The sequence below is a fragment of the Musca autumnalis genome, unplaced genomic scaffold, assembly GCF_047663935.1.
Source record: "Musca autumnalis isolate F117 unplaced genomic scaffold, ASM4766393v1 scaffold_3, whole genome shotgun sequence".
Classification (NCBI taxonomy): Eukaryota; Metazoa; Arthropoda; class Insecta; order Diptera; family Muscidae; genus Musca; species Musca autumnalis.
The window spans coordinates 185,039,009-185,064,956 of NW_027411866.1; the positions used below are offsets into that span (position 1 = coordinate 185,039,009).

The following is a 25,948-nucleotide window of genomic DNA, read 5'->3' on the forward strand; positions in this document are numbered from 1 at the left end:
GATAATTTGGAAATTCGTACTTCGTAGGCTACATTTGGAGTATAAAATGGAAGTAGTTTTGAAAATTCCTATTTATGGGTACAAAAAGTACCAAATTTGGATTTGGGTGGCAGCCAAACTGATAAGACGTGAAATTTAGAATTAAGCTCGCTGTTGGGTTGTAAGATGGAGTTAGTTTTGCAAATTCTTACTTACGGATAAGAAAAATACTAAATTTGGTACAGTTTGGATTTGGGTAAACGAATAGAGCTGGAAACCTTAAATTCGTAAGTGAGATTAATGTTGAAGTGTAGGATTGAGATAGTTTTGGAAATTCGTACTTATGTGTACGAAAAGTACTAAATGGTATTAAATTTGGTACAACTTGGATTTAAGTGAACGAATAGACCTGGAATCCTTAAATTTGAAATTGAGATTACTGTTGCAGTATAGGATTAAGATAGTTTTGGAAATTCGCACTTATGGGTACGAAAAGTACTAAATGGTTCTAAATTTGGTACAGTGAGTATTTGGAGGAACGGATAGGGCTGGAATCCTGGAATTTGTAAGACTACGGTTGGAGTGTAGGATTGAGATAAGGATGAAGTTTTTGAAATTCGTACTTATGGCCACGAAATATACCAAATGGTATAATTTGAATTTGAGTGCATCGATAGCGCTGGAATCCTGTTTTTGGAATTAAGGTTACTGGTGAAGTGAAGGATTGAGGTAGTTTTGGAAAATCGTACTTATGGGTACGAAGAGTACTTAATGGCAATTTGTTGTTGGGTGTAGGGACAGTGCTGGAATCTGTATTTTTTGGATTTAGTGTTAGTATTGGTGTGCAATGTTGGTCTCGCTGTTACTATGCAAGGGCAAGATACGGCAGATTTTTTGAAAATTAAACTCAAGCGGTACGAACAGTACTACGAACAGTACTGATTAAAATTGGTATAAGTACAATAAAATTTTCAGTGTTCGCCATTTCCACATTATATATTGTTTATTTGTTTTTTATATCCTGTCCGCATACGAAGTAGCGGGCACTTTGCTAGTAGATCATAAATACACTCATACATAGATACTCGTATGGCTGAATCCGCTGTGCAATTTTTCCCAACACTGTACCTACTACATACGGTTAGTATAAGAGATTCAACGTTCTGGCATGAATAACAATCACACATAAGAAGCTCAAATAGAATTTTAATTTTAAAATTTTAGCGATTTTTTGAGAACAACAGCAAACGCACAATAGCAAAGCCAATAACCACAGCATTAAGACAGTGACGACACCAATAGCCGACAAAAGTCATGCACATCGGTTAGATTCGGTGGATTGATGATGGTTGTCGGTCAGAGCTAGTTAAATGTGATAACACCTTTAGCCGATACAGTGTTAAAAAGCGAAACAAAACAAACGAAAACAAAGCACCACACAGAGAGAGTGAACCAACCAACCAAACAGCCAATCGAAGTCTAACCAACAGCAAACCAACAATCAACCATCCACCCAACAACCAACAATAAACAAATAAAAGCGAAGTTTCTTAGCAGGCCACGAATTCATAAGCAATTAGTTTGAGAATTACTGTTAAACGCTACGGAACAATAGACTGTTTTAAAACGGAAAATCCAAAATCCTCCAAAGAAATTTTATTTAGAAGAAGGAATTCTTAATTAAATTTAGCACTCAAACGTCAACATTGACTTGAATCACTTGTGAAAAATAAATAAAAAATATGTTCTAAATACAAAATTATCAAAACGAAAAACTAAACATTTGCGATATCAAACAATTGCCGTTATTGTTTATTAATACAATAAAAACACACTTTGATATAAAGAAATTAAATCATATTTGCAGTTATTAAACTGATAACAAAAAGTGTAAACATTTCAGATTACCGTTTTGCGTTCATCAAATTGAGATCACAGAAAACGTGATAAGAAACCCGTTTAATTAATCCCATTTACTGGTGTTCTACAAATTTTTAAGTTTGTCTTTTTAAATTATTCAATAACAACAACGTTACCAAGCAACTAAAACAAAAAAAGAAAAATGACCGCTAAAAATATTCCTCGTCGCCAAGCTATTCCCATTCTGTATACTCGCGGCACACACTATGATGTGGGATTTGATATGGTAAGTTTAAGAGACAGATCACAAGGAGGCATTTTAAAAATAGTTAACAATCCAGACAAACATTTTTTTTAATTATTTCCGGTAGATTTTAAAGTCTTCATATTGACGTAAGTTAAAAATTTGTTCCGATACCAATCAAAATTAGAACATGTCTGTTAAATGGTTTTTGTTTTTTCAAAAAATAAAAAATTACCCGAACGATGGGAATGTCAAAAGTGAAGCATTATGGCCCTATATCCGTGGTCTAGTTAAAAAGATTACATACATCAAATATACACAATTTTTAACTGTAATTCAGAAAATATCTCACTTAAAATTCGGAATTTCCATTCGCCTTATAACACATCCCACCAAACCAAACTGCCTTCGATTTCAGATTCGAATTCGGAACGAGAGTTGTATGGAAAGGTTGACATGATTTCGGACAGAAACATCTAATGTTTCTGATGACACCTCATTCCGAATTCGAAAGTGAAACCATGGGTTGTTTCGAAGGGAAGTTAATTTTTCGACAAAATTTTGATGTGATTTCTTAAGCAATGCGTATAGAATTCGAAAAGGTTTTACGAATCTGCATAGAAAATTCTGCACATATTCTGGGATTGGAGATGCTTTCCGAATCTTCTTTATACCCTCAGCATTTATGCTAACGAGGGTATATACACTTTCATACGGGCAAAATGTGCCTCATCGAAATAATGGTTTTAGACCCCAAATTGTGTTTCAGACAATTTGGAGTCGATTAAGCAATGTCCGTCCGGCTGTCTGTCTGGAGCGCACGATAACTCTCGAACGGATGAACGGATTTGGTTCAAATTTTGGCTCTCGTAATATTTTGCCCAAACTTAATTTAAGTTCAAAGATAGGCTATATAGTTCCACTCCTTCCGGTATCTCCCCCACAAAAGTTCGAAAATGTTTGGAAAATTTGTGCAAACGATAACTCTTGAAGGGAGTAATTGATTTGGTCCATACTTTGCCCATCGTGAAATCTGTACCAGACTTAGATAAGATTTCAATATGGACTCAATCGGTCCACTCCTTCGGGTACCTCCCACACAAAATTTCAGGTTAGGACCTTCTCTCGAACGCTTTGATTTTGGTTTTAGCGACTTGTATTCACTGCCCCCCATACGACGGTACAAGTTTCATCAGGGGCAAACGGATCTGCCGATTCGATCCCAAATTTGGCCTTAGTAATATTTTGTCCAAACATAGTTTAAGTTCAAAGATAAGCCATATCGGTCCACTCCCCCACAAAAGTTCAAAAATTTTAGAACAAATTGTTCGTACGGTAACTCTTGAAGAGAGTGGACGAATTGGTCCATACTTTACACATCTCAGTTTCAAATATGGACTATATTTGTTCACGGTACCTCCCACACAAAATTTCGGATAAGTTCACTTTAAGAACTAATATGGAATCACTTCGATTTTTGTTGAAGCAACTTGCATTCGCTGCCTCATTACGATGGTAAAAGTTTTTTCAGGGGCAAGACCATACTTTTTGAGCCTACAGCCCGAAGGGTGTAAAAACCCCCTATGGCACCATATGTAGTGGCTGGAGATCCATTCTTTTTAGTATCCCCTCCGCAAAACTTTTGATCTTTAATCCTAATCAACATTTTTGTCGGTTCAAACGCCCAAAATTTTTAAAACCCACTAAATACATACGTTTTTTGGGAAAAAAATGTTTCAATATACACAAGCTGAGGGTATATCTCTGTCGGAAAAGCCGACTGATACTATTTTACTTGTTGAATTATAGACAAAATGTGGTAGGGAAATCAGACATGCTTTTGGAATCTTCAGACAGAATTCTGGAACAAAAAAGAAAGGCGCACAATGGTTCAGAATCGTTTTTTCCTGGTCAAAACTCTGTAACTCTTGAACGTATAGAGATTTTTTTGATCGACAGATAACATAATAAGCTTTCTGCTGCATTAAAAATTTTCGAATACAGTCTAGTAGTTGCAGAGGAATTCAAGGTCAAAGTTAAAAATGTGAGTTGTTTGAGTTTTTCATATGTGGTAACTATTTAAAAAAAAAGTTCAAACACCAATAAACAAACCATAAAAATACAAAAAGTTTTTTTTTTTGGGAAAGATTTTTTTAAAAAAAAATCAACATTTTTTTCCAAAAATTAAAATTTCTTTCAAAAATAGAAACAAGTAAAAACTACGTTAAGTTCGGTCCGGCCAATGTGGCTAACCTTCAAATTACCGAAATTCGGAACTATATCAAAAACGTCAATTTATACCTACAAATTTCTGGCGGAAAGTTTTTTAGACTCAAAGAAAACTAAATAAATTTTCGTTATTTTGGGAAAATCTTCAAAATACCGGAAATCAAGAGGTAGCTAGGATCCCGCGGACCAAATTTCAGCCATTTCGGTGGAATATTGAGGCCACAACCTTTAAAATACCGGATATAAGGAAGTACCGTTCTATGGGGGCTATATGAAGGTGTGGATCTTTACCGACAAATTTCATACGTATCGTTTAATATCCCATATGGAGACCAAATACCAAATTTCAGCCATTTCGGTGTGATAATGAGGCTAAAACCTTTAAAACACCGAAAACCAGGGGTACGTTCTGTAGGGGCTCTTTGAAGGCGTGGACCTATACCGACAAATTTCTGGTGGAAAATTTTGGAAAAAAACACACAAAAACGGTATGGAAAAAACACACATTTTCCCCATGTAATTTCAAAAAATCAAAAAAGTATTAAACGGTCGGAACGGTTCGGGTACAAAAGTATACATATATGGCTGAAAGAGGACACTCTCGGACATCATTCTGTGAAAACGGAACATTGTTCCAAGTTGTTCCCTAAAAGTTCTAGTCCACTAAAGTTGAAATTTTACAAAATTTTAGTACCTGAGGACAAATAAACTAGCTCGCTTCGTGTAAACTCTACGGCAAACGATTTTCAGAGACAACAATTCTAGTTACCTAACAAAAAACAATGACCGTTATAGTTTCAGAGAAATAGTTATCCATTTCTACAGAAATTTGAAAAATTACGAATTTTCCAAAATTGCGAAAAAATGTAATCTTTAAGCGGGGTACACACGATCAGTTTTGACTGTCAGTTTTGTTCAAATAATCGGTTGCTTGCCAGTGTGGCCGTTTAATATTGTCAGTCATCAGGCAACCACAAAATATTTTGTGGTTGCTGGACTGTTTGAAAGTAATCGATAACTCCAAAAAATCGACAGTCAAAACTGATCGTGTGTACCCCGCTTTAGGAGAACGCCACGCACACACCTTTCAATATTTTGACCTAATTTTTTGGTTTCCTTAGTTTGAATATGTTTACTATCAAATCCACATAGAAATTAATAATCGTTAACGACAGAAAATTGGGGTTTTGGCCAGGATACTCGATTCCTGAAGCATGCCTTGCCGTAACTTTGACCGGGCCGAACTTTTACGTTTGATAATTATTTTGTAATGATTGCGCTGTTCTAAATACCCGCAAAGGTTTCATATTGGATTCAATTGCGATTACTGCCTAAGCGGGGCAAGCCAATTCATTCTATTCTCCTGAAACCTTGACACATGGGAATGCGCATGGGCGTAGCAGGAATGCTTGCTTTTTCGTTCTAGGGACGTACGTCCATCTGTCGGTCGGGCTGCCTGGAGCACACGATAACTCTCGAACGGATAAACTGATTGCGTCCTTCGTAATATATTGTCCAAACTTCGTTTAAGTTCGAAGATAAGCCATATCAGTCCACTCCTTCAGTCACATCCCCACAAAATCTAACAAATGTTCGGAAAAATTGTGCGCAGGATAACTATTGTAGGGAGTAATCGAATTGGTCCATACTTTGCACATAGTAAAATTTCTATCAGTTCCAATATAGATTCTATCCTTAGGGTACATCCGACACAAAATTAGCAAGGCATGCTTGGTACCTGTTATAATGTTTTGTACCCCTACAGAGTGATCCCACTTGTATGGAAAGGAGTACCAAAAATAGTTATAATCGAGTTAACGCCTCGAAATTTTAAAAATAGTTTTATACGGAGCCCAAAAGAGAGAAAAACAATTTTAATGAATGTAGGTCCACATGTGGGTGTAGCCCCCATATAAAGATACCGCCCGCTTTTTTATATTTTGACGATATTGGCCAAATTTTCCAATCGATTTGGCTGTAATTTTGCATTTTGTGTTCTGAGGGAACAACATACCTCCTTGCAACAAATGTTCATTACAAGTCCAAGTTAAGATATAGGTCCCATATAAACGTACCTCCCGATATTCGGTATTTTGACGATTTTAGCCAAATTTTCTAACCGAGATGACTGTAATTTTGTATTTTGACTTCGGAGGGAACACTATACCTCCGTTCAAGAAATGTTCGATATAGGTCCACGTTTAGGTATAGCTCCCATATAAACGTACCTCCCGATTTTCGGAATTTTGGCGATTTTACAGGCGTGGTATAAGGGGATTAACTTACAGGGTGGCAGCTGGGGGCAGCTGGATCTTGTTTTATCGTAAACTAGAGACTTTCCCCTGTATTTTAAAAAAAAAATATGGGCTTGCCCTTACCGGGCCAACATTAGTGAAACTCAACATAAATTTATTGTAATTATATTAAAAATAGCACAAAAAGTCATTTACAAAGAATTTATTTTTAAGGAAGTTAGAAAACGTATTTTCAATATGTATTTTCGTAAAAACATAGTCAATGCTATCAACTATAAGTTTCATTTTGGAAATTGTACATTTACCTCTTCAATTTTTTTTTAAATTTCACTCATAAGCTACGAATGCTTTGCGGATCTATTTTTCGTTTTTAAGGCACCGCATGGGGTATTATATGAAGACGTGGACCTATACCGACCAAATTTGGTATACCCCCAACGAAGACTAAATACCAAATTTCAGTCATTTTTGTGGGATATTGAGGCCACAACCTTCAAAATACCGATTATCGGGAGGTACCCTTCTATGGGGAGTATGTTATACCCCCAACGAAGACTTAATGCCAAATTTCAGCCATTTTGATGTGATATTGAGGCCAAAACTTTCAAAATACCGAAAATCAGAAGCTACCATTCTATGGGCCTATAGTAAGGTGGAAACTTTTATATCACCAACGAAGTCTAAATGCCAAATTTCATCCATTTCTGTAGGACATTGAGGCCACAACTTTCAAATCGGAATGTACCATTCTTTGGGCCTATATGAAGACGTGGACCCACACCCACAGATTTCAAGTGAAATGTTTAGTACCCCCAACGAAGACTAAATACCAAATTTCAGCCATTTTGGTGAGATAATGAGGCCACAACTTTCAAAATACCTAAAATCGGGAGGTGGAAACTTTTATACAACCAACGAAGACTAAATGCCAAATCTCAGCCAGTTCGGTGAGATATTGAGACAAAAATACGGAAAATCGGTAGGTACCGTTCTCTGACGGCTATATGAAGGTGTCGGCCTCTACTGACAAATTTGAGGTGGAATGTTTTCTATTTTCCATTTCGAGAGGTACCATTCTCTGTGGGTTGTATCAAAACGTGGGCCAATATTGCCCACTTTCAATACCAAATATCCTAGGAGTAACAGAAACTTCTACACCAAATTAGAAATATTGTACAATCATTGATAAAAATTTATTTTTAATATTAATCGCGAAAATTTCACCCATGCCACCGTGCAATTTTTGTTTTCCATTTTTCACTAGATAGCTGATTAAAAAATCAAAAAAAGACTTTTTATTTCAATGTTATAAAAGTTATGAGTATTTATTTGCATATAGTTTATACATAATTCGATTTTTTCAAGGCGCGATATACATACATACATGGAAAAACAAAAATCTGAAAATATACTGAAATATTTTGCTGATGAGCAGCATCACCACAGCAAAGAATAAAGAAAATCAAAAACCACTTTTTGAAAAAAGTGACCGATTTCACTCAGAAATCTCCAGGGGTATTTTTTGACGAAAGAGTAGACAAAATAATAGGAGATTTTTAGAATGAGTAGATCATTATGCATCGTTTTTTTAATCAAAAGTGAAAAATTAAAAATGTTGATTTAATACTCGTTTGTTGAATATCTCGATGTGTTTTCTCATTGTCTCATTTATTCTAAAGTTCCCAACAAACACAAAAATAATAATAAACTGGAAGAAATTTCTCCTTAAATATAATAATCAAACAAAACGTGTTAGTAATAGAGATTATTCGATTGGGTCAATGGCCAGAGTGCTGTATACAAAACAACTCTAAAGTAATCAGAAAGTGCAATTAATTTTTGTCGCACGAGAATATCTTTTAAACAATGAAATGAGTTACAATTGTTATTTCGTGTTCAATTCAATAGTTACTGCATATGATCAAAGTGTTGAATTTTTGTATTAAAAAAGGAATATTTCTTTGGGATAAACCCAAAAATACGGATATGACTGTTTAATTTGTTGAATGATGAATAATAATGAATAGCAATTATTAGGCATATAACGTTAATGATGTGTGTTTCTTACGGTTTGCTTTTTAATTTGAATTTTTAATATTATTTATCAACAATTGTATGAGAATTTTCCCTAATTGAACAGAAATGTGTGTCTCTGAGAAATATTGTATTTATTAATATAATGCGGGGAAAATACAATTAACGTCTTAATTTATTATATTTAAAATTATTAGAATAAACAATACGATTAAGACACTGAAGATGCTCAAATGCAATTTTTAGACATTGGTGTTGAATCGATTCATTGTAATAATCTCGTGAAAGTTGTGGTTGAACAGATTTTAAATGTTTGGATTGATAATGAAATACTGATTTAGAAAAATCGAGGTCTCGATAGAAATATGGTCCCACATCATTGAGCTTAAAATATAAGGAGTTTACGCGCATTGATATGAAAGTAGTCCCCACTGAACATTTGGGCATAGTAGCGGGTAATAGTTCTGTATTGTTATCATAGGGCTTTGAAATATGTGTTTTGGCGAAGTTAGAAGGGATGATTAAGCACCTCAAACATAGTATCGAGTATCGAATCGAAACAAAAGTACAAATGAATCAATCTGCACAGACGCATCAGCATGACCTATATATTGACAATGACATAGTTAAAAGTATGTTTAAACTAGTTTGTTAAGAGAGTGGAACATATCAGCTTAAAATATGCAAACAAAACTGATAACATCGCAGTAGAAACATAACTCCAACATTCATCTTAATTCACGAAAAATGTGCATTTAATTAATATTTGTTTTAAATACAAGCATTAGTAATGATGTGCTTAAAATAGGCACATTAGTTCCATATATTGGCCACACACGGTGCGGGAATTTTTTGCGGATTCTGTAACTACAATGTTCATAGATGATAAAATTCAATAAACAAAAAATCGCGGTCAATGTTCCCATTTTTAGGCAATTCACTGACTGTATCGTCTCCTTATACAACAATGTCGTGACTGCAATTTCCCAACTTAAACTTATATATTTCAACAATGGTACAACCTAGGAAAAAACAAGTGAGCAAAGGCTATAGTCGGGACGGGGCCGACCATGTGATACCTTACACCACTACCCCTGTGCATAAGCTTTTCACTGGAAAACATTCCTTTTAGGGAATATAATCCGACTACTACCAAACATAATACATATGCCTCTTTCACTCTGGGACCCCCATAAGCAAAAAAATTTTTGCAAAAAATGAAAGAATTGGATGCATTACCGACTATTGTGGCATCTCCCTTGTTTGACCACCTTCGCCAACCTACTTTACACCAATGTAAACGTTGCCGTTGGAATACCCCTACTAGAAGCCGATATGTTCAAAAAGAATAAAACTTTGAATTTGTCTCCACATGAGTTTTTCCCCATTCCGACCCCTAAATATTATCCGACTATCACCAAAATCAATATGCTTCTTCATCTGTGGGGCCCACATCAACCCCAAAAATTTCGTGACTATCCAATCAAAATTCCAACCTTAGCGTGATTACAAAAATGTCAAAATTGGATATATTAATGACTTTTGCGGTATCTCGGTTGTTTGCCCGCCTACGCCAACATACTTTGCATCAATATAAAGGAGATCATTTCTTCTCCCATTGACGGGCTTTCCTTTTGGAATACTCCTACCAGGAGCGGAGATATTCGCATAAGAAAAAACGTTGACTTATTCCGACTCCTGAATATTATCCGACTATCACCAAACTTAATAGGCTTCTTCCTCTGAGGGCGATCCGATCAGAATTGCGACCTGTAGCGTGATAACAAAAAATCGGAAAATGGAATGCATTACCGACTACTGCGATATCTTTGTTGTTTAACCACCAACGACAACATCGATATACATCGTAAAGAAACAGAGATATTGGCTTTAAAATAAAACGTGGACCTTTTCTCCAAATAAGTTTTTGCCCATTCCGACTCCTGAATATTATCCGACCATCATCAAAATCAATAGGCTTCTTCCTATATGGGACCCCCCATTAACCCCCAAAATTTCGTGACGATCCGATAAAAATTGCGATCTGTAGCGCGATTTCGAAACAAATTGAAAAATGAGACTATTGCGATATCTCCGTTATTTGGCCACCTATGCCAACCTACTTTGCATCATTGTAAAGATGGGATATTCTATTTTCATTGTCAGCTCCTCATCCAATGCTGTGATATTCGTCACACACATAGCCAGATCGACTCAGCTCGTCGAGACATTCGTTTTGGTATATAAGTATGGGTCTGCGACCATTATTTCGATGCGTTACAAACTTTTTGACTAAAACCAACTTATAATACCCTCCCCACATAGTGGTGTAGGGTATAATTACGAAAGCCAATCTTGTAGAGAATTTTTAAAGCTATAAGATTTTCTCATGAATTATATTTTCTCATTAAGATAAGACTTGCCGTGAAATTTAACCTAAAAAATCATTAAAAATGTGACCTGAACTTCTATATCTCAAAAATGGTAAAACCTACGAAAATATCATAAAGGTCAATCTTTTAGAAAATTTTCACAGCTACAACATTTTCTTCAGCTCCATTTCCATAGGACTTTTGGTTTCTAAGCAAAATCGCAAATAAACTAAAATTAACCTAAAAATGTGAACTTTGACCGCGATTTATTTAAAAATCCCTCCAGCGATTTTTTCTTGTATTTAGATTTTTCTTATCTATGAACATTGCTGTTTCAGAATCCGCAAAAACTTCCCAAGTGTAAGCGGTTTTCATTTAACCCTTTCGGTGATTCTATGCCATATGGCATAGCCAGTTTTTGAAGCCCGTTTTAAGGCAAAATACTTATGGATACCCTTCTTTTAATAATTTTGTATTTTTCCCTGAAGTGTTATCTAAAAATTATTCGACAAAAATTTTTGATTGGTGGACCCTATACATTGTTATGTCTCAAAGAGCAAGCGCTCCTCGTTCGATTTAAAATTTGCATGAAAATACCATCTTATAATTTTATATATTTTATTAACAAAAATATTTTTTTTGTTAACTTTTTGTATTTAATTTAGTAGATAATCATTGCATTAATAATTAAAACGAAAAAAAGATCCGAAATATAGTTCAATGGAGCTGCCAGATTTTTTATATTTCATACTATGCCATATGGCATAGATTTTTCCCAACGGAAATGTTTTACTTCGTTTGACTCCCAGATCTTCTATTGTAAAACCCCTAGATCTTCTATAAGAAGACCTCCAGATCTTGTATTAATAGACCTCCAGGTCATCTATAAGAAGACCTCCAGATCTTGTATAAGTAGACCTCCAGATCTTGTATAAGTAGACCTCCAGGTCTTCTATACTAAGACTTCCAGGTCTTCTATAAGGAAACCTCCAGATCCACCATAGGAAAACCTCCAGATGATGTATAACAATTCTTGCAGATTTTCTAAAATAACTCCTCCAGATATTATATAAGATGGCCCTCACGTCTTCTACAAGCTGACCTCCAGCCCTTCTATAGGATGACATTCAGGTGTTCTATAAGAAGTCCTTCAGATCTTGTATATGAAGACATTCAGATCTTCTATAAGAAGTCCTCCAGTTTTTCTATAAGAAGGCCTCAAATCTTTCATGAGAAGACCCTAGTTTTTCTATAAGAAGACCCTAGCTTTTCTATAAGAAGACCCTAGGTTTTCTATAAGAAGACCCTAGGTCTTCTATAAGAGGCTTTAAATGTTCTAAAAGAAGACCTCCACATATTCTATAAGAAAACCTTCTATGTGAAGACCCCAAAATCTTTTAATAGTAGACCCCCAGATATTCTATGAAAAACCTTCATGTCTTCTATAAGTAGACCTCCTGGTCTTCAATGAGAAGATCTTATGCTTTTCTATAAGAATGGCCCCTGCTCTTCTATGAGAAGACCATCTGGTTTTTTTATAAGAAGGTCTCCTGCTCTTCTATGAGAAGACGTCCTGCTCTTCTATGAGCAGACCTCCTTCTCTTCTATAAGAATACCTCCCGCCTTATATATGCAAACGGCATTCTCTTCTACGAGAAGACGCCCTGCTCTTCTATGAGCAGACCTCCTGCTCTTGTATAAGAAGTCCTCCTTCTCTTCTATAAGAAGACCTCCTGCCCTTCTATATGCAAACGTCCTGCTCTTATATGAAAAGATGTCCTGCTCTTCTATCAGAAGACGTCCTGCCCTTATATATGCAAACGTCCTGCTATTCTATGGAAAGACGTCCTGCTCTTCAAGAAGAGGACCTCCTGCTCTTCAAGGAGAGAAGGTCTCCTGCTCTTCTATGAGAAGACGTCCTGCTCTTCTATGAGCAGACCTCCTGCTCTTCTATAAGAAGACCTCCTGCTCTTCTATGTGAAAACATCCTGTCCTTCTATGAAACGACCTTTTGCTCTTCCAGGAGAAGACATCCTGCCCTTCTATGAGAGGACCTTCTGCTCTTTTATGAGAAGACGTCCTGCTCTTCTATAAGAAGACCTCTTCCTCTTCTATAAGGCTTCCTGGTCTTCTATAAGATGAAATTTAATTAAAAACTTGAATATTTTAGTTCTGTTTTTTTTCCTTTAAATACATTCTATGCCATATGGCATAGTGTCCAAAAACCACTTTTCCAAACAAAATGTTAAAAAATTAGTTTTGATTATTCATATAGTGGGCTTAAGTATATATAAAATTGGAAAAATATATTTTTCAGATCAAAAACAAAAAAGAAGCACCGAAAGGGTTAAAGTTATTACATTGTTTTATAAGGAGGCGATACAGTCAGTGCATTGTCCCAATTTGAACCTCTATATCTCGAAAACGGTAAAACCTACGAAAATACCATAAATGTCAATCGTGTAGAGAATTTTCATGGTTACAAAATTTTTTTGTCCCATTTCGATAGGACTTGCGACATCTATATTAAAACGTGCCTCTTTACCCACAAGTTTCTGTAAGCATGTTTTATACCCATGTCGAATACTATATGCCAAACCATTCAACCATTTCGATAGGAACCATCAAAATTACAAAAATCGGGTGGTAGGTTCTATGGGGGCTATATCAAAACGTGGATCGACCATTGTGAGCGGGAAAATTTTGTACCACCAAATCAGCCATTTCGGTTATATAATCTGGCTTCAAAATCCCGAAAATCGGGAAGTACATTCTATGCGGTTACATCACACCATAGACCTATACTAAAAATTCCTGACATGAATGCTGTATATCCCCAAAGAAGACTAAATACCGCATTTTACGCATTTCTGTGGAAATGGGAGGTAACTATTATAATGGCTATATTAACACGTCGACCTTTACCGAAGACAACCAATTTTACCTATTCCTGTAGAATAACTCTATGTGTGATTTTTTGACCACATTTTGACACCACAGCGTAATAGAAGACCAAAAATAAGAAGACACGTGTCCCGACGTTTTTCCCTATCACTTCAACTTTCCCGGTTATGGGCCCACAAAAAGGGATCACTTTGTAAGTCACATATCTTCTAAACCGCTTGGAGGCAAAGTTGTAGCTCTCGTCCTAAAGAATAATAATTGAGAACATATAAAATCTGTTCGACCTCATCTTCAAGGTCAAAATCGTCAAGGTCTAAATTCCATTATGGGTTTTTCTCGGATTTGAATCTATAGATATCAAACCGATCAAAATTTAAGCAAACAATAATAATAAACAAGTTTATAGAACATACAAACTCTGTAGAAACGGTCAAAATAGCGAAACAAATGCTTTTTATCCCCTTTTCTTGGTTTCCGCTCCATAGATACTAAACCATTCAAAATTCAAGAAAACAATGAACCACAATAATGTAGCAAAGATATCAAAAAACAACTTTCTGGAATATTCGAAATGTCTATGAACGGTTCTTAATTGCGAAAATATCCAAAAACGTTTGAAAATATTAGATTTGTATACCTTTTCTCCTGGTCCACAGATACCGAACCGCACAAAAATTATGCATACAGTTAACTACAAATAGGTACCTAAGATTTTAATAAACAACTTTCTATTTCGGCCCCGTTCCAACTATACCCTTTGCTCACTTGTTTTTATTGACAAATTAGTTTCAAATAAATATGTAAATTAAAACATGTTGCTACATAAAACCTGGCACGTGGACATCTATCTTATTTACCTTATTAACAGAATTCTTTCATAATCAGTAAATAATTAACCCACTTAGCGCCGAGAATTTTTTTTTTGCGAGAAAAATTAAAACTTTTTATGAAAATTATACTTTTGTGATATTATAAGCATTTTTTAACAAATAACTTTTTCCCCTAAAGCGTATAGTTTTCCTGCAATCGGGCCTTCTTTTAAAAGTTCCAAAAATTTTAGAGGGTAATATAGGTGTATCCTTACATGCCAATCCCTTGGTGTTTATTGAGAAAATACTCTTACTATATTCCTAACAAATACCTGACTTTATATGATTCTAACACTTATGATTAAATTTTTATCGCATATTTAAATTTTTCATCAAAAGTCGAAAATTACAAAAAATCGATTTTTTGAATAGCATGGGTGTTAGGACAATTGCGTGGAAACAAAACAAACATTGTTCCACAACATCCCGTACGGGACAAGGGAGACTTCTCTCATATCAATGAGTGCACCCCGATTCATATTTAGCTCAATGATATGGGACCTACTGTTTATCGCCGAGTCCGAACGGCGTGTCTTAAGACACCACTTGTGGAGAAGGTTTTCAAGGCTGAAATACTCAGGAAATGTCGCCAACATTACTGAGGGGTGTTTTGCCACCGTTGAAAAATGTTTGATGTTGCCTGACCGGGGAATCGAACCCCCGACCTTCTGCGTGCAAGGCGGGCGTGCATACCATTGCACCACGGTGACACCCAATTGCGTGGAAATGCGTAGGTCAAATTAAGCGTTATTAGCGTGAACTTACAGATAACAGACAATACTGCAAAAAACCCACAAAAATATTCGAAAAAACCAGAGTTTCACGTCAATTTTTGCAACCATTTTTTGTGGCGTTTAAACGACAAAGGGCTTTATCTGGGTTAATAAGTGTTTGAAATTAATAAAGGGTAATTGTTTGTCCTTAATAATCCCTCGTTTTCATAACAAAATGCGCGATTTTTCTAATTATTGTTTTTAATGGTCCTAATATAAAAAATTAATAATAAATATCAATATACTTGAAATTGCGACAAAATTAAAAAATTGAATTTGAAAATTTTGACTTGTTCTACAACAACTGACACCAATTTTCTTAATGATCTCATTTACAAAGCTAGGAACATCAAAGCTGAAAATATAATTGCCATGTATTCTATGATATAACTACATACTCGTATGGGGATTTCTGAGTGAAACTGGACACTTTTTCAAAAAGTGGTTTTATTTTTTCCTATATTTTAGTATATTTAATTTTTTTTTTGACTAACGGTTTCAGAGAATTACAAAAATTATATGTCCTATTTGGTAGTGGAATTCGAATGACAACTATTTTTTATACCCTCAGCCTTTAGGCTATGAAGGGTATATGGCGAATAACAAAATTCCTTTACAATTCCATTTGAAAAAAATTAAAAAAATTTTTTACGAGCACATCTACGATTTTTGGTACAGAGGTAAAGGAAAAAAATCCGGTTTCAAATCTGCTCGCGTTCACGAAATTGGCCAATGCGCGCAAAAGTTATAGCGGTTTTTATTCTCATATAAAGAAAAAATATTTAAAAATATTTTTTTTGTTGTTATGAGAAAATGTATGCATAAATCGTTAACAGCAGTCCATATCTATTCGTAGATGTTTAAATAGTTATTAAATTTATTATTATTTTCGCGGAAAATCAATAAATAATAAAAAAATTTTGAAGTACATCCAAATTATCCTGTCCCAGAATCCGTACAAACCCTCAAAAAATAAATTAAGGAATATATGCGGAATCTAGACAATGCGTAGTAAAATATGATACCAAATTTATAGAGATTGGGTACATTAATTGCATATTATAGCAACAACAAAAGAGAAAAACTTATTGTTGGAAAATATTGTTGCAAATATTTTTTTGGTTTGATTCTAAAAAATTTGAAAAAAATATTTGGGAGTTCTCCAACTATTTTGCTAAAATCCCATAGAATAATGAATGTATACAGTTAAAACTTCATCAAAACATATGGTTTACCATCGCGAGAGTTTAACTGATTACTGTGATAACTTATAAGGGTAGGAAATTAAGAGTAATATTGAAATTACAATCATTCAATTAATATTATAATTAAAAAGCCTGTTATTCGCGAATTAGTTAAAGTCGGTTGATGCGCATCCGTTTTTGGATACAGAGAATCAATCTCTGTCAAAATTTATGCATATTTCGATGTTTCACTCAGGGGCCATTGTGTGCCACCAGTTGCATCATACACTGCAAAAAACCTTAAAGTTGGTAAAAGTCGCGGAATGTGCATACGATTTTGATGCGCATCCGGTTTCGTCAGCGCCTATCAAAAATACGTCCAAATATACCAATTTTAATTAGATTCTTCAAGAACCGCGGATGTGCCTCCACATTCTATTTTTGGTGAAAAACCCATATTACACGCGAATCTCTGTAATTTATGACACGCGTTTTCGCAAATATTATAATCGTGTATAAAGGATTCCATTTACGTAAAAAAATTTCAAGAAAATCGCGGTTTAGTACGCGGATTTGTCGAAATAATTTTTTGCTGCTTTTCCTATTTTCAGGGTATCTATATCCGCGGTTTTAGTGGATGGATTCGATCGCGGAAGGTCTCATTAGATCCGTCGCGTAAAAAAACTAAATTCACGCGGGGTACAAAGGAAATTGAATGGCACTTGTAAATTTTAAACGCAAAAAATAGGTTTTTTAAAAAAAATCACGCATCAAATATTGGCCTTTAGACTCCAATTACTAGGATGCTGTAAGGAGCACACTCATGAGATATGCATTAAACGACGTAGAATCACGAGTTTTATAATCCTAATGTGAGTTTTGAATATTATCTTGTTGCGCGTCCGAATTATTAAAACAATTCAAAAAACCCCGAAATTCCGGCTTCAAAATGTCAGCATCAATTTTAGGTGGATGCAGTGGATATATCGAAAAATGATACACTAGTATCATATTGCCCATGAAGTATTCTTTGAGTCTTTCTTTGGGCATATGTCTATAAAATGTAAGGTTAAGCCTAAAATCGGAAGGGAGCATAAAAAAACTTGTTGGCTTCAACCCATTTTTACCTATTTTTCTACATTGATGCCAACACAGCTTCCACGTAAATTAATTCTAAGGGTCGACCTTATGGGATTCCTCCTAAAACACTTCAGTTTAAAGAATGTATATCATACTATATAGAATATGTTAACAGTTCGCGAATTCTGAAAGGGTGAAACTCGGATTCATCGATTGTAAAAAATTTTTGTTTTTCGCCATATACACTTTCATACGGGCAAAATGTGCCTCATCGAAATAATGGTTTTAGACCCCAAGTATGTTTGGACGAAATGTGTTTCAGACAATTTGGAGTCGATTGAGCAATGTCCGTCCGTTTGTCTGTCTGTCTGTCTGGCTGGAGCGCACGATAACTCTCGAACGGATGAACCGATTCGGTTCAAATTTTGGCTTTCGTAATATTTTGCCCAAACTTAGTTTAAGTTCGAAGATGAGCTATATCGGTCCACTCCTTCGGGTACCTCCCACACAAAATTTTGCAAAAGTTCAGTTTAGGGCCATCTCTCCAATCGCTTTGATTTTTGTTTTCGCAACTTGTATTAACTGCCCTCCATACGACGGTACAAGTTTCATCAGGGGCAAGTCCATACTTCATGAGAAAATAGCCTGAAAGTTGCAAAAAACCCCTATGACACCGTGTGAGGAGGTTGGAGGGCAAAATAACTCTCGAACAGGTCTGCCGATTCGGTCCAAAGTTTGGTCTTAGTAATATTTTGTCCAAACATAGTTTAAATTCGAAGATAAGCCATATCGGTCAACTCCTTCAGGTACCTCCCCCACAAAAGTTCAAAAATGTTCGGTAAAATTGTGCGTACGATAACTCTTGAAGAGAGTGGCCGAATTGGACCATCCTTTACAAATCTTAATATATCTACCAGATATAGATCAGGTTCAAATATGGAAAATATTTGTCCACTCCATCCGGTATCTCCTCCGCAAAACTTTTGATCTCTAATCCTAATCAACATTTTTGTCAGTTCAAACGCCCAAAATTCCCTAAATACATGCGTTTTTTTGTTTCAATATACACAGGCTGAGGGTATATCTCTGTCGGCCAAGCCGACTGATACTTTTTTACTTGTTTCCTATTTTTTTTTTAAATTTGTCAATACAAATTTTCCTTTATACCAGTGTGAAAGATTTGTTATTTTATCAAAAAAATTAAAAATTGCATTTTTTAACATTTGTTTTGTATATTTATTTGCGAATTTATCTTAAACATCTAAAAAACTTCGATTTTAAAATGATAAATTGATAATTACAAAATTACCGATCGCGAATTATATGAATGGGCATACGAACCGAACAATCTATCAAATATTGAAGTGATATTTTCTTCAGAAGATGATTACATAATTGCGAAAGAGGATTTTTTCGCAGGTACAAAAAACGTCATTCAGTAATACCCACTAATGCTGGTACACTAATTATTACATCATTCTTTAAATTCGTAAAATGAAGAAGTTTTTAAGATGTTTAAGATAAATTCCTAAATAAAATAACAAAACAAATGTTGGTAAATGCAACTTTTTATTTTTTGTTAATTAACACATTTTCTTGACAAATAAAAAAAACTAAGAAAAAATAATAGTAATTTGAATCCCACTATCAAATAGGAATTAAAATTTTTGTAATTGATCGCAGTTTAATACAAAAAAAAAATTCAAGAAAATCGGAGAGTACAATTATTGTTCAAATTAGACTTTAAATATTAATTCGCCAAAATTTCCTCCAAGCCCACTGTGCCATTTTTTCTATTTTTATTAAATAGCTGATAAAACGACTATAAATACAAAATTTTTCAAATTGAACCAATATTAAAAAAGTTATGAGTATTTCTTTGCATATAGTTTTTACAGAATTCGACTTTTTCAAGGCGCGATACCTCTGGAACCGTTAGTTAAAAAAACTAAAATGGTTTGCTCATGAGCAGCATCCCCAGAGCAAAAAATAAGGGAAATCGAAAACCACTTTTTTAAAAAGTGTCCAATTTCACTCAGAAATCCCCATAAGTATCATAAATTAGAAAAATCAAAAAAAAAAAAAAACAGTAAGGAAAGGATCAAAGTCGGGCGGGGCCGACTATATAATACCCTACACCACTGTGAATATGTAAAATATATATGGGAGCTAAATCTGAACCAAATCTGAACCAATTTCTATATAATTTGGCAAACTTATTTCTAGACTAAATTCCGTTGCACATTCCAAATTTCATTGAAATCGGACATATATAGCGTATTTCGTACAACAAATGCCTAAAATCGGGCGAAGATATATATGGGGGCTATATCCAAATCTGAACCTTTGGTAAAAAAAACTATCTTCCCCAATTTTCATGCGAATCGGACAATAAATGCGACCTGTAATTTGTTTACAAAATACATGGAACGACGGACATGCGTAAATCGACTCAGAAAGTAATTCTATGTATATCCCTAAAAGGAACTATGGGTCTATCTCGTTTCCTATTGCATGTTACAAACTAATGCACAAAGACATAATACCCCTTACCACAAGGTGGTGTAGGGTATAAAAAACGACGCAGCGCTTTTTAAACAAATCGCCGTCAAAGTATACATTTTTAGGGTGTTTTTAAGTTTTTCACGAGTTTGCTGGAAAACCACAAGCCCTTCAAAATGGAACTAAGGCTTACACCTGGGAAGTTTCTGCGTATTTTAAAACAGCTGTGTTCATAGCTTGAAAAAATCTAAAAACAAGAAAAAATCGCTGGAGGGATTTTTAAATAAATCGCGGTCAAAATTCACATTTTTTGGTTTATTTTAGGTTTTCGCGATTTTGTTCGGAAACCGCAAGTCCTATCGAAATGGGGCTAAAGAAAATATTGTAGCTGTGAAAATTCTCTAGAGGATTGACCGTTATGATTTGTTCCTAGCTTTTACAATTTTTGAGATATAGAAATTCAGGTCACATATTAAAGTTTTTTTTTACCCTCAGCGTTTATGCTAACGAGGGTATACATTAGGCCGGGGCGATTTGAAAACCGTAATGGGCCCTTCGTGTTTCTGATTCCTGGGATTAAACTGAGCAAACAAGTCTACTGGACCATATGTCTGCGATGAAAATCGAGCCTCCCGATTTTGACTTTAAGTTTTTTATCTACGTTTTTTTGACATCTCGGCATATAACAGCCAAACCATTGAGATTTTCGAGCCAATACAAAGACAACAATTGTAGACAAGACAGTAATTAAGAACTCTCTAATACATCGCAAAAGCATTGGAACGCTTTTTCAGGCAGTTTGGTCTTGAGAACCTCCCCCCAAAAGTTCGAAAATGTTCGGAAAATTTGTGCGCACGATAACTCTTGAAGAGAGTAACCGATTTGCTCCATACTTTGCACATCGTAAAACTTCTACCAGACTTAGATGAGATTCCAATATGGACTCAATCGGTCCACTCCTTTGGGTACCTCCCACACAAAATTTCGGAATAGTTAAGTTTAGGGCCTGCGCTCGAATCGTTTTGATTTTTGTTGTAAGAATTTCTATTCACTGCCGTGTGTAGTGGTAGTGGTTGGAGCGAAAGAAACTCTCGAACGGATCTGCCGATTCGATCCAAAACTTGGTCTTCGTAATATTTTGACCAAACTTATTTTATGTTCGAAGATAAGCCATATCGGTTCACTCCTTCAGGTACCTACTCCATAAAAGTTCAAAAATGTTCGGAAAAATTGTGTGGGCGATAACTCTTGAAGGGAGCCAATCTGGACCGATTTGGTCCATAAGTTCACTTTAAGACCTGCTCTCGATTCACTTTGATTTTTGTTGAAGCAACTTGCATTCGCTGCCTCAATTACGACGGTAAAAGTTTTTTCAGGGGCATGTCCATACTTCTTGAGAAAACAGCCCAAAATTTGGCCTTCGTCATATTTTTTCCAAACTTAGTTTCAGTTCGAAAGTGGGTCGACAACTTCAAGTACTTGCACCCAATATTTAAAAAATTTCACTAAAATGGTATTCAAGATATCTCTTGACTGGGGCAACCAATTTGGTCCAAAGTTTGGATCTCCTAATATGTTGTCCAAAATTAGTTTAACTCCTAAAATTGCCCATATTGGGCCTCTCCTTAGGGTACCTCTCCCACAAAAATGTTCAACATTTGTGTCTATGTGCAATTTAGGGTCTGTTCGAAGATCCTTTGGAAATTTATACCAATGCAGTTCGTTGTGGTCCTGTTTACAGAGATATTATGTTATCCGTGGACAAGTCCATGCTTCCTGGAATACTGGTCCAAAAGTTATACAATGACCCTAAATACATTCGATCTGAGGTTGAGGGTATATCTCTGTCGGCAAAGCCTACTGATACTTTTTTACTTGTTTTTCTTATGTTTTCACGATTTGCTCTAAAATGGTAAGTCTTATCGAAATGAGACTAGGGAACATCTTATAGCTTGAAAATTCTCAACAAGATTTAGTAATTTTTTCCTAAGTTGTACCATTTTGAGATATATAAGTTTATGTTGGGAAATTGCAGTCATGATATTGTTCCAAATTTGACAATCCTGTAGAGAATTTTCGCTGCTACAACATTTTCCCTAATCTCATTTCGATGGGACTCGCGGTTTCCAATCAAAATCGTGAAAACCTAAAAAACCTGAAATATGAACGTTGACCGCGATTTATTTAAAATGCGCTCTTGGGATTTTTTTGTTTTTTTTTTTTTTATTTGTCTCATCTATGAACATTGTAGTTTCAGAATCCGCAAAAAACTTCCCAGGTGCAAGCTTCTTTCGTTTAAGGTTGGTTCAAGAGCACCGTGATTGTATAAGACCGAAATAATAATTATAAACAAAATAATTAAATATATCCCCCGTGGTGTGAGAACATTAACTTCAGCCTTTTGTATTGGCAATATTCGATTACTTTCATAAAAATCAAATTAATTTTCATGAATGACCTAATCTTTACGAAATTTATGAACCCGGATTCAATATTTAAAGGCGAATGTCTATATTATTCTCAGCATGATATTTTTTAGCCGCTCAAAAAGGCCACGGTCCAAGGCAGCAATTTAAATAATAATAACAAAGCGGTTCTATTTATTGCCAGAAAATAATTAGAGCAGTAATCGAAATTGACATAAAGTAAATGAAAAATTTAATTAAAATCAGGCAAAACAAAAGTAATCAATTTGCCTTGTCGTTTGGGTTACCTTTCACCTTGACAGATTAAGTAGCAATTGGGTAATGAATCAATTGCAATAATTTCGATTATATTCTGGATTTTGTCTAAATTGAATTCTAAAACAATTTGCTAACAAGAAACAAAATAATAACTCACATCCTATTTAATTTGTTTTTTTTTTTTTTTTTGAAATTTAAACACACATCCATCAATGGATTGATTAAAACAATTGAAACGCTACGCCCATACCCACCATTCATTCATTAATAAACTTATCGACACAATTAATGAGTGTTTAAATGTTCGTTTTATGTTTGTTTTTATAGAAACACTTAATAAATTATAAAAAAAAACGTCTAAGCTTCAAGCGATCACTGACCGCACAAACGGAGAGACCGGCAGATGGACGGACAAATACATACATATAAAAACACAACAGTACATAAGACACAGCTCATGATCACGAACTTGCAATTGAATAAAAAATAAAACAAAAACAAATAACTAAATCATATGGCAACTAACAACTTGTCGGAATAATGCCAAAATGTATTTAATATCGCATAAAGAAAATGTAAAATAATATCTTTAAATATTTAATCTGATACAGACATAAAACATACCGGCACTTTACTTAGAGAAATGCCAACAGAATAGGAGAAGAGGTTGTGTATGCTGTATTAAGCACACTGACCGAATATGCAAAGTGCTCTTAAGTCCTCTATACAGTGGTTTGGAATAGTAGATTTTTGATAATTTTTTCTATAACAACAAAACAAAAAGTTGATTTACTGAAGGAATTGTTTAAAATCACCAAGATTAAAGACGAATGGATATGCAAAGAGAACAAGTAAAAAAGTATCAGTCGGCTTTGCCGACAGAGATATACCCTTAGCCTAGTTGAATTGAAACTTTCCGACAGCTTTTGTGGGGGAGGTACCATAAGGAGATGATCGATATCGGCCATTTTAGAAGTTAAACTAAATTTGGACAAAATATTTTGAGATCCAACGTTTGGACCAATTTGGCTGTCCCGTTTAAAGGATATCGTGCATACCATTTTAGTCATATTTTTTAAATATTGGATGGAAGTGCAAGAATTTGTTGCCAATCTTCGAACTGAAACGAAGTTTGGACACCTTTTGGGCTGTTTCTCAAGAAGTATGAACTTGCCCCTGAAAAAGCATTTACCGTCGTAATTGAATCAAAGTGATTCGAGAGCAGGTCTTAAAGTGAACTTATCCGAAATTTTGTGTGGGAGGTACCCGAAGGATTGGACAAATATAGTCCATATTCAAACATGATATACATATGGTAGATATATTACGATGTGTAAAGTATGGATCAAAGCGGTTATTCCCTTCAAGAGTTATCGTGCGCACAAATTTTCCGAAAAATGTTTAACTTTTGTGGGGGAGGTACCAGAAGGAGTGGACCGATATAACCAATCTTCTAACTTAAATTAAGTTTGGACAAAATATTACGAAAGCCAAATTTTGGATCGAATCGGTTAATCCGTTCGAAAGTTATCGTGCTCTCCAGCCAGACAGACGGACGAACATGGCTAAATCAACTCTAAATTGTCTGAAACGGATTTCGTCCAAACATACTTGGGGTCTAAAGCCATTATTTTGATGAGGCACATTTTGCCCGTATGAAAGTGTATATACCCTCGTTAGCATAAATGCTGAGGGTATAAAAAAACTGTACACTCTGTAAATTGAGGACAAATGCGTATTGGTTACTGCTGCGGCAAAACCGCTGCTGCCAATACCATCCACCCATCCAAGCGAAAGAGGACAAATAACGCTTATAGGCTCGGTGATACCTGATTGTTCCGACAGAAGCCTCATCCGACAGCAGTACAGATAGTCCTTGGGAGGATGACAATGTAGCTTCAACGATCAAAAGGAAGCATAACCCAATACATATTGCGAGACGCTTTGTTATAAGCTTAAAGCTGTAGTACCACAAATTAGCAACAATGAGGGCATTGAAGTCTAAACCCCATGTCAGGAATTGACAAGGCAATCCAAAAGAAAACTATTCGGGAGAAGTAGAGCTTGGAAGCCCTCGCACTTTGAGCATTGAGTAACAGAATATCATGGCAGTCAAGAATCCACAAGGCTATCTACAAAGAATCTGCTCGGGTGAAGGAGTACGTAGGAGTTAGCGAAGCGTAGTGGTCCTCAAGAATGAATCTGAAGAAATTAGTTAAAAAAATTATAGAAGCTCACCGAAATAATTGTGGTGTTCGCGGACCACACTGTTGCCTCATAGCTTACCACGGTGCTCTTGAACCAACATTAAATGAAAAAAGCTTACACCTGGGAAGTTTTTGCGGATTCTGAAACAACAATGTTCATAAATGAGAAAAATAAAAAAAAAATCGCCAGAGCGCTTTCTGAATAAATCGCTGTCAAAGTTCACATTTTTAGGGTTTTTTAGGTATCCACGATTTTGCTTAGACATCGCAAGTCCTATCGAGTCGGGATTATAGAAAATATTGTAGCTGTGAAAATTCTCACAAGATTAAATTTTACGATATGTTCGTAGGTTTTACCATTTTTGAGATATAGAAGTTCAAATTGGGACAATGCACTGACTGTATCGCTTCCTTATAAAACAATGTCATGTACAGTGCGCATTAACTAACTTTTAAAACTTCCTAGGTGTAGGCAGTTTTTGTGGATTCTGAAACAGCGATGCTCATAGATGAGAAAAATTCAACAACAAGAAAAAATCGCTAAAGGGATTTTTAAATAAACCGCGGTCAAAGTTCACATTTTTATACCCTCAGCCTTTAGGCTAAAGAGGGTATTTACACTTTGATACGACCAAAAATGTGCCTCATCGAAATAATGGTTTTAGACCCCAAGTATGTTTGTACGATATCCGTTTCAGACAATTGTGAGTAGATCTAGCAATGTCCATCCGTCTGTCTGTATGGCAGGCTGGTACGCACGATAACTCGCGAA

At 35.3% G+C, this 25,948-nt stretch overlaps 1 protein-coding gene across 1 annotated transcript in view; it reads left to right on the forward strand.

The window, feature by feature from the left end:
- The first annotated feature begins 1,165 nt into the window (after window positions 1-1,165).
- Window positions 1,166-25,948, forward strand: part of t (C45 family peptidase tan) — a 98,717-nt gene continuing 73,934 nt past the window's right edge. The window contains exon 1 of the mRNA XM_073975977.1: window positions 1,166-2,125. Coding sequence (XP_073832078.1) covers window positions 2,042-2,125 — 84 coding nt within the window. The 5' untranslated portion in view covers window positions 1,166-2,041. The remainder of the gene's footprint in view (window positions 2,126-25,948) is intronic.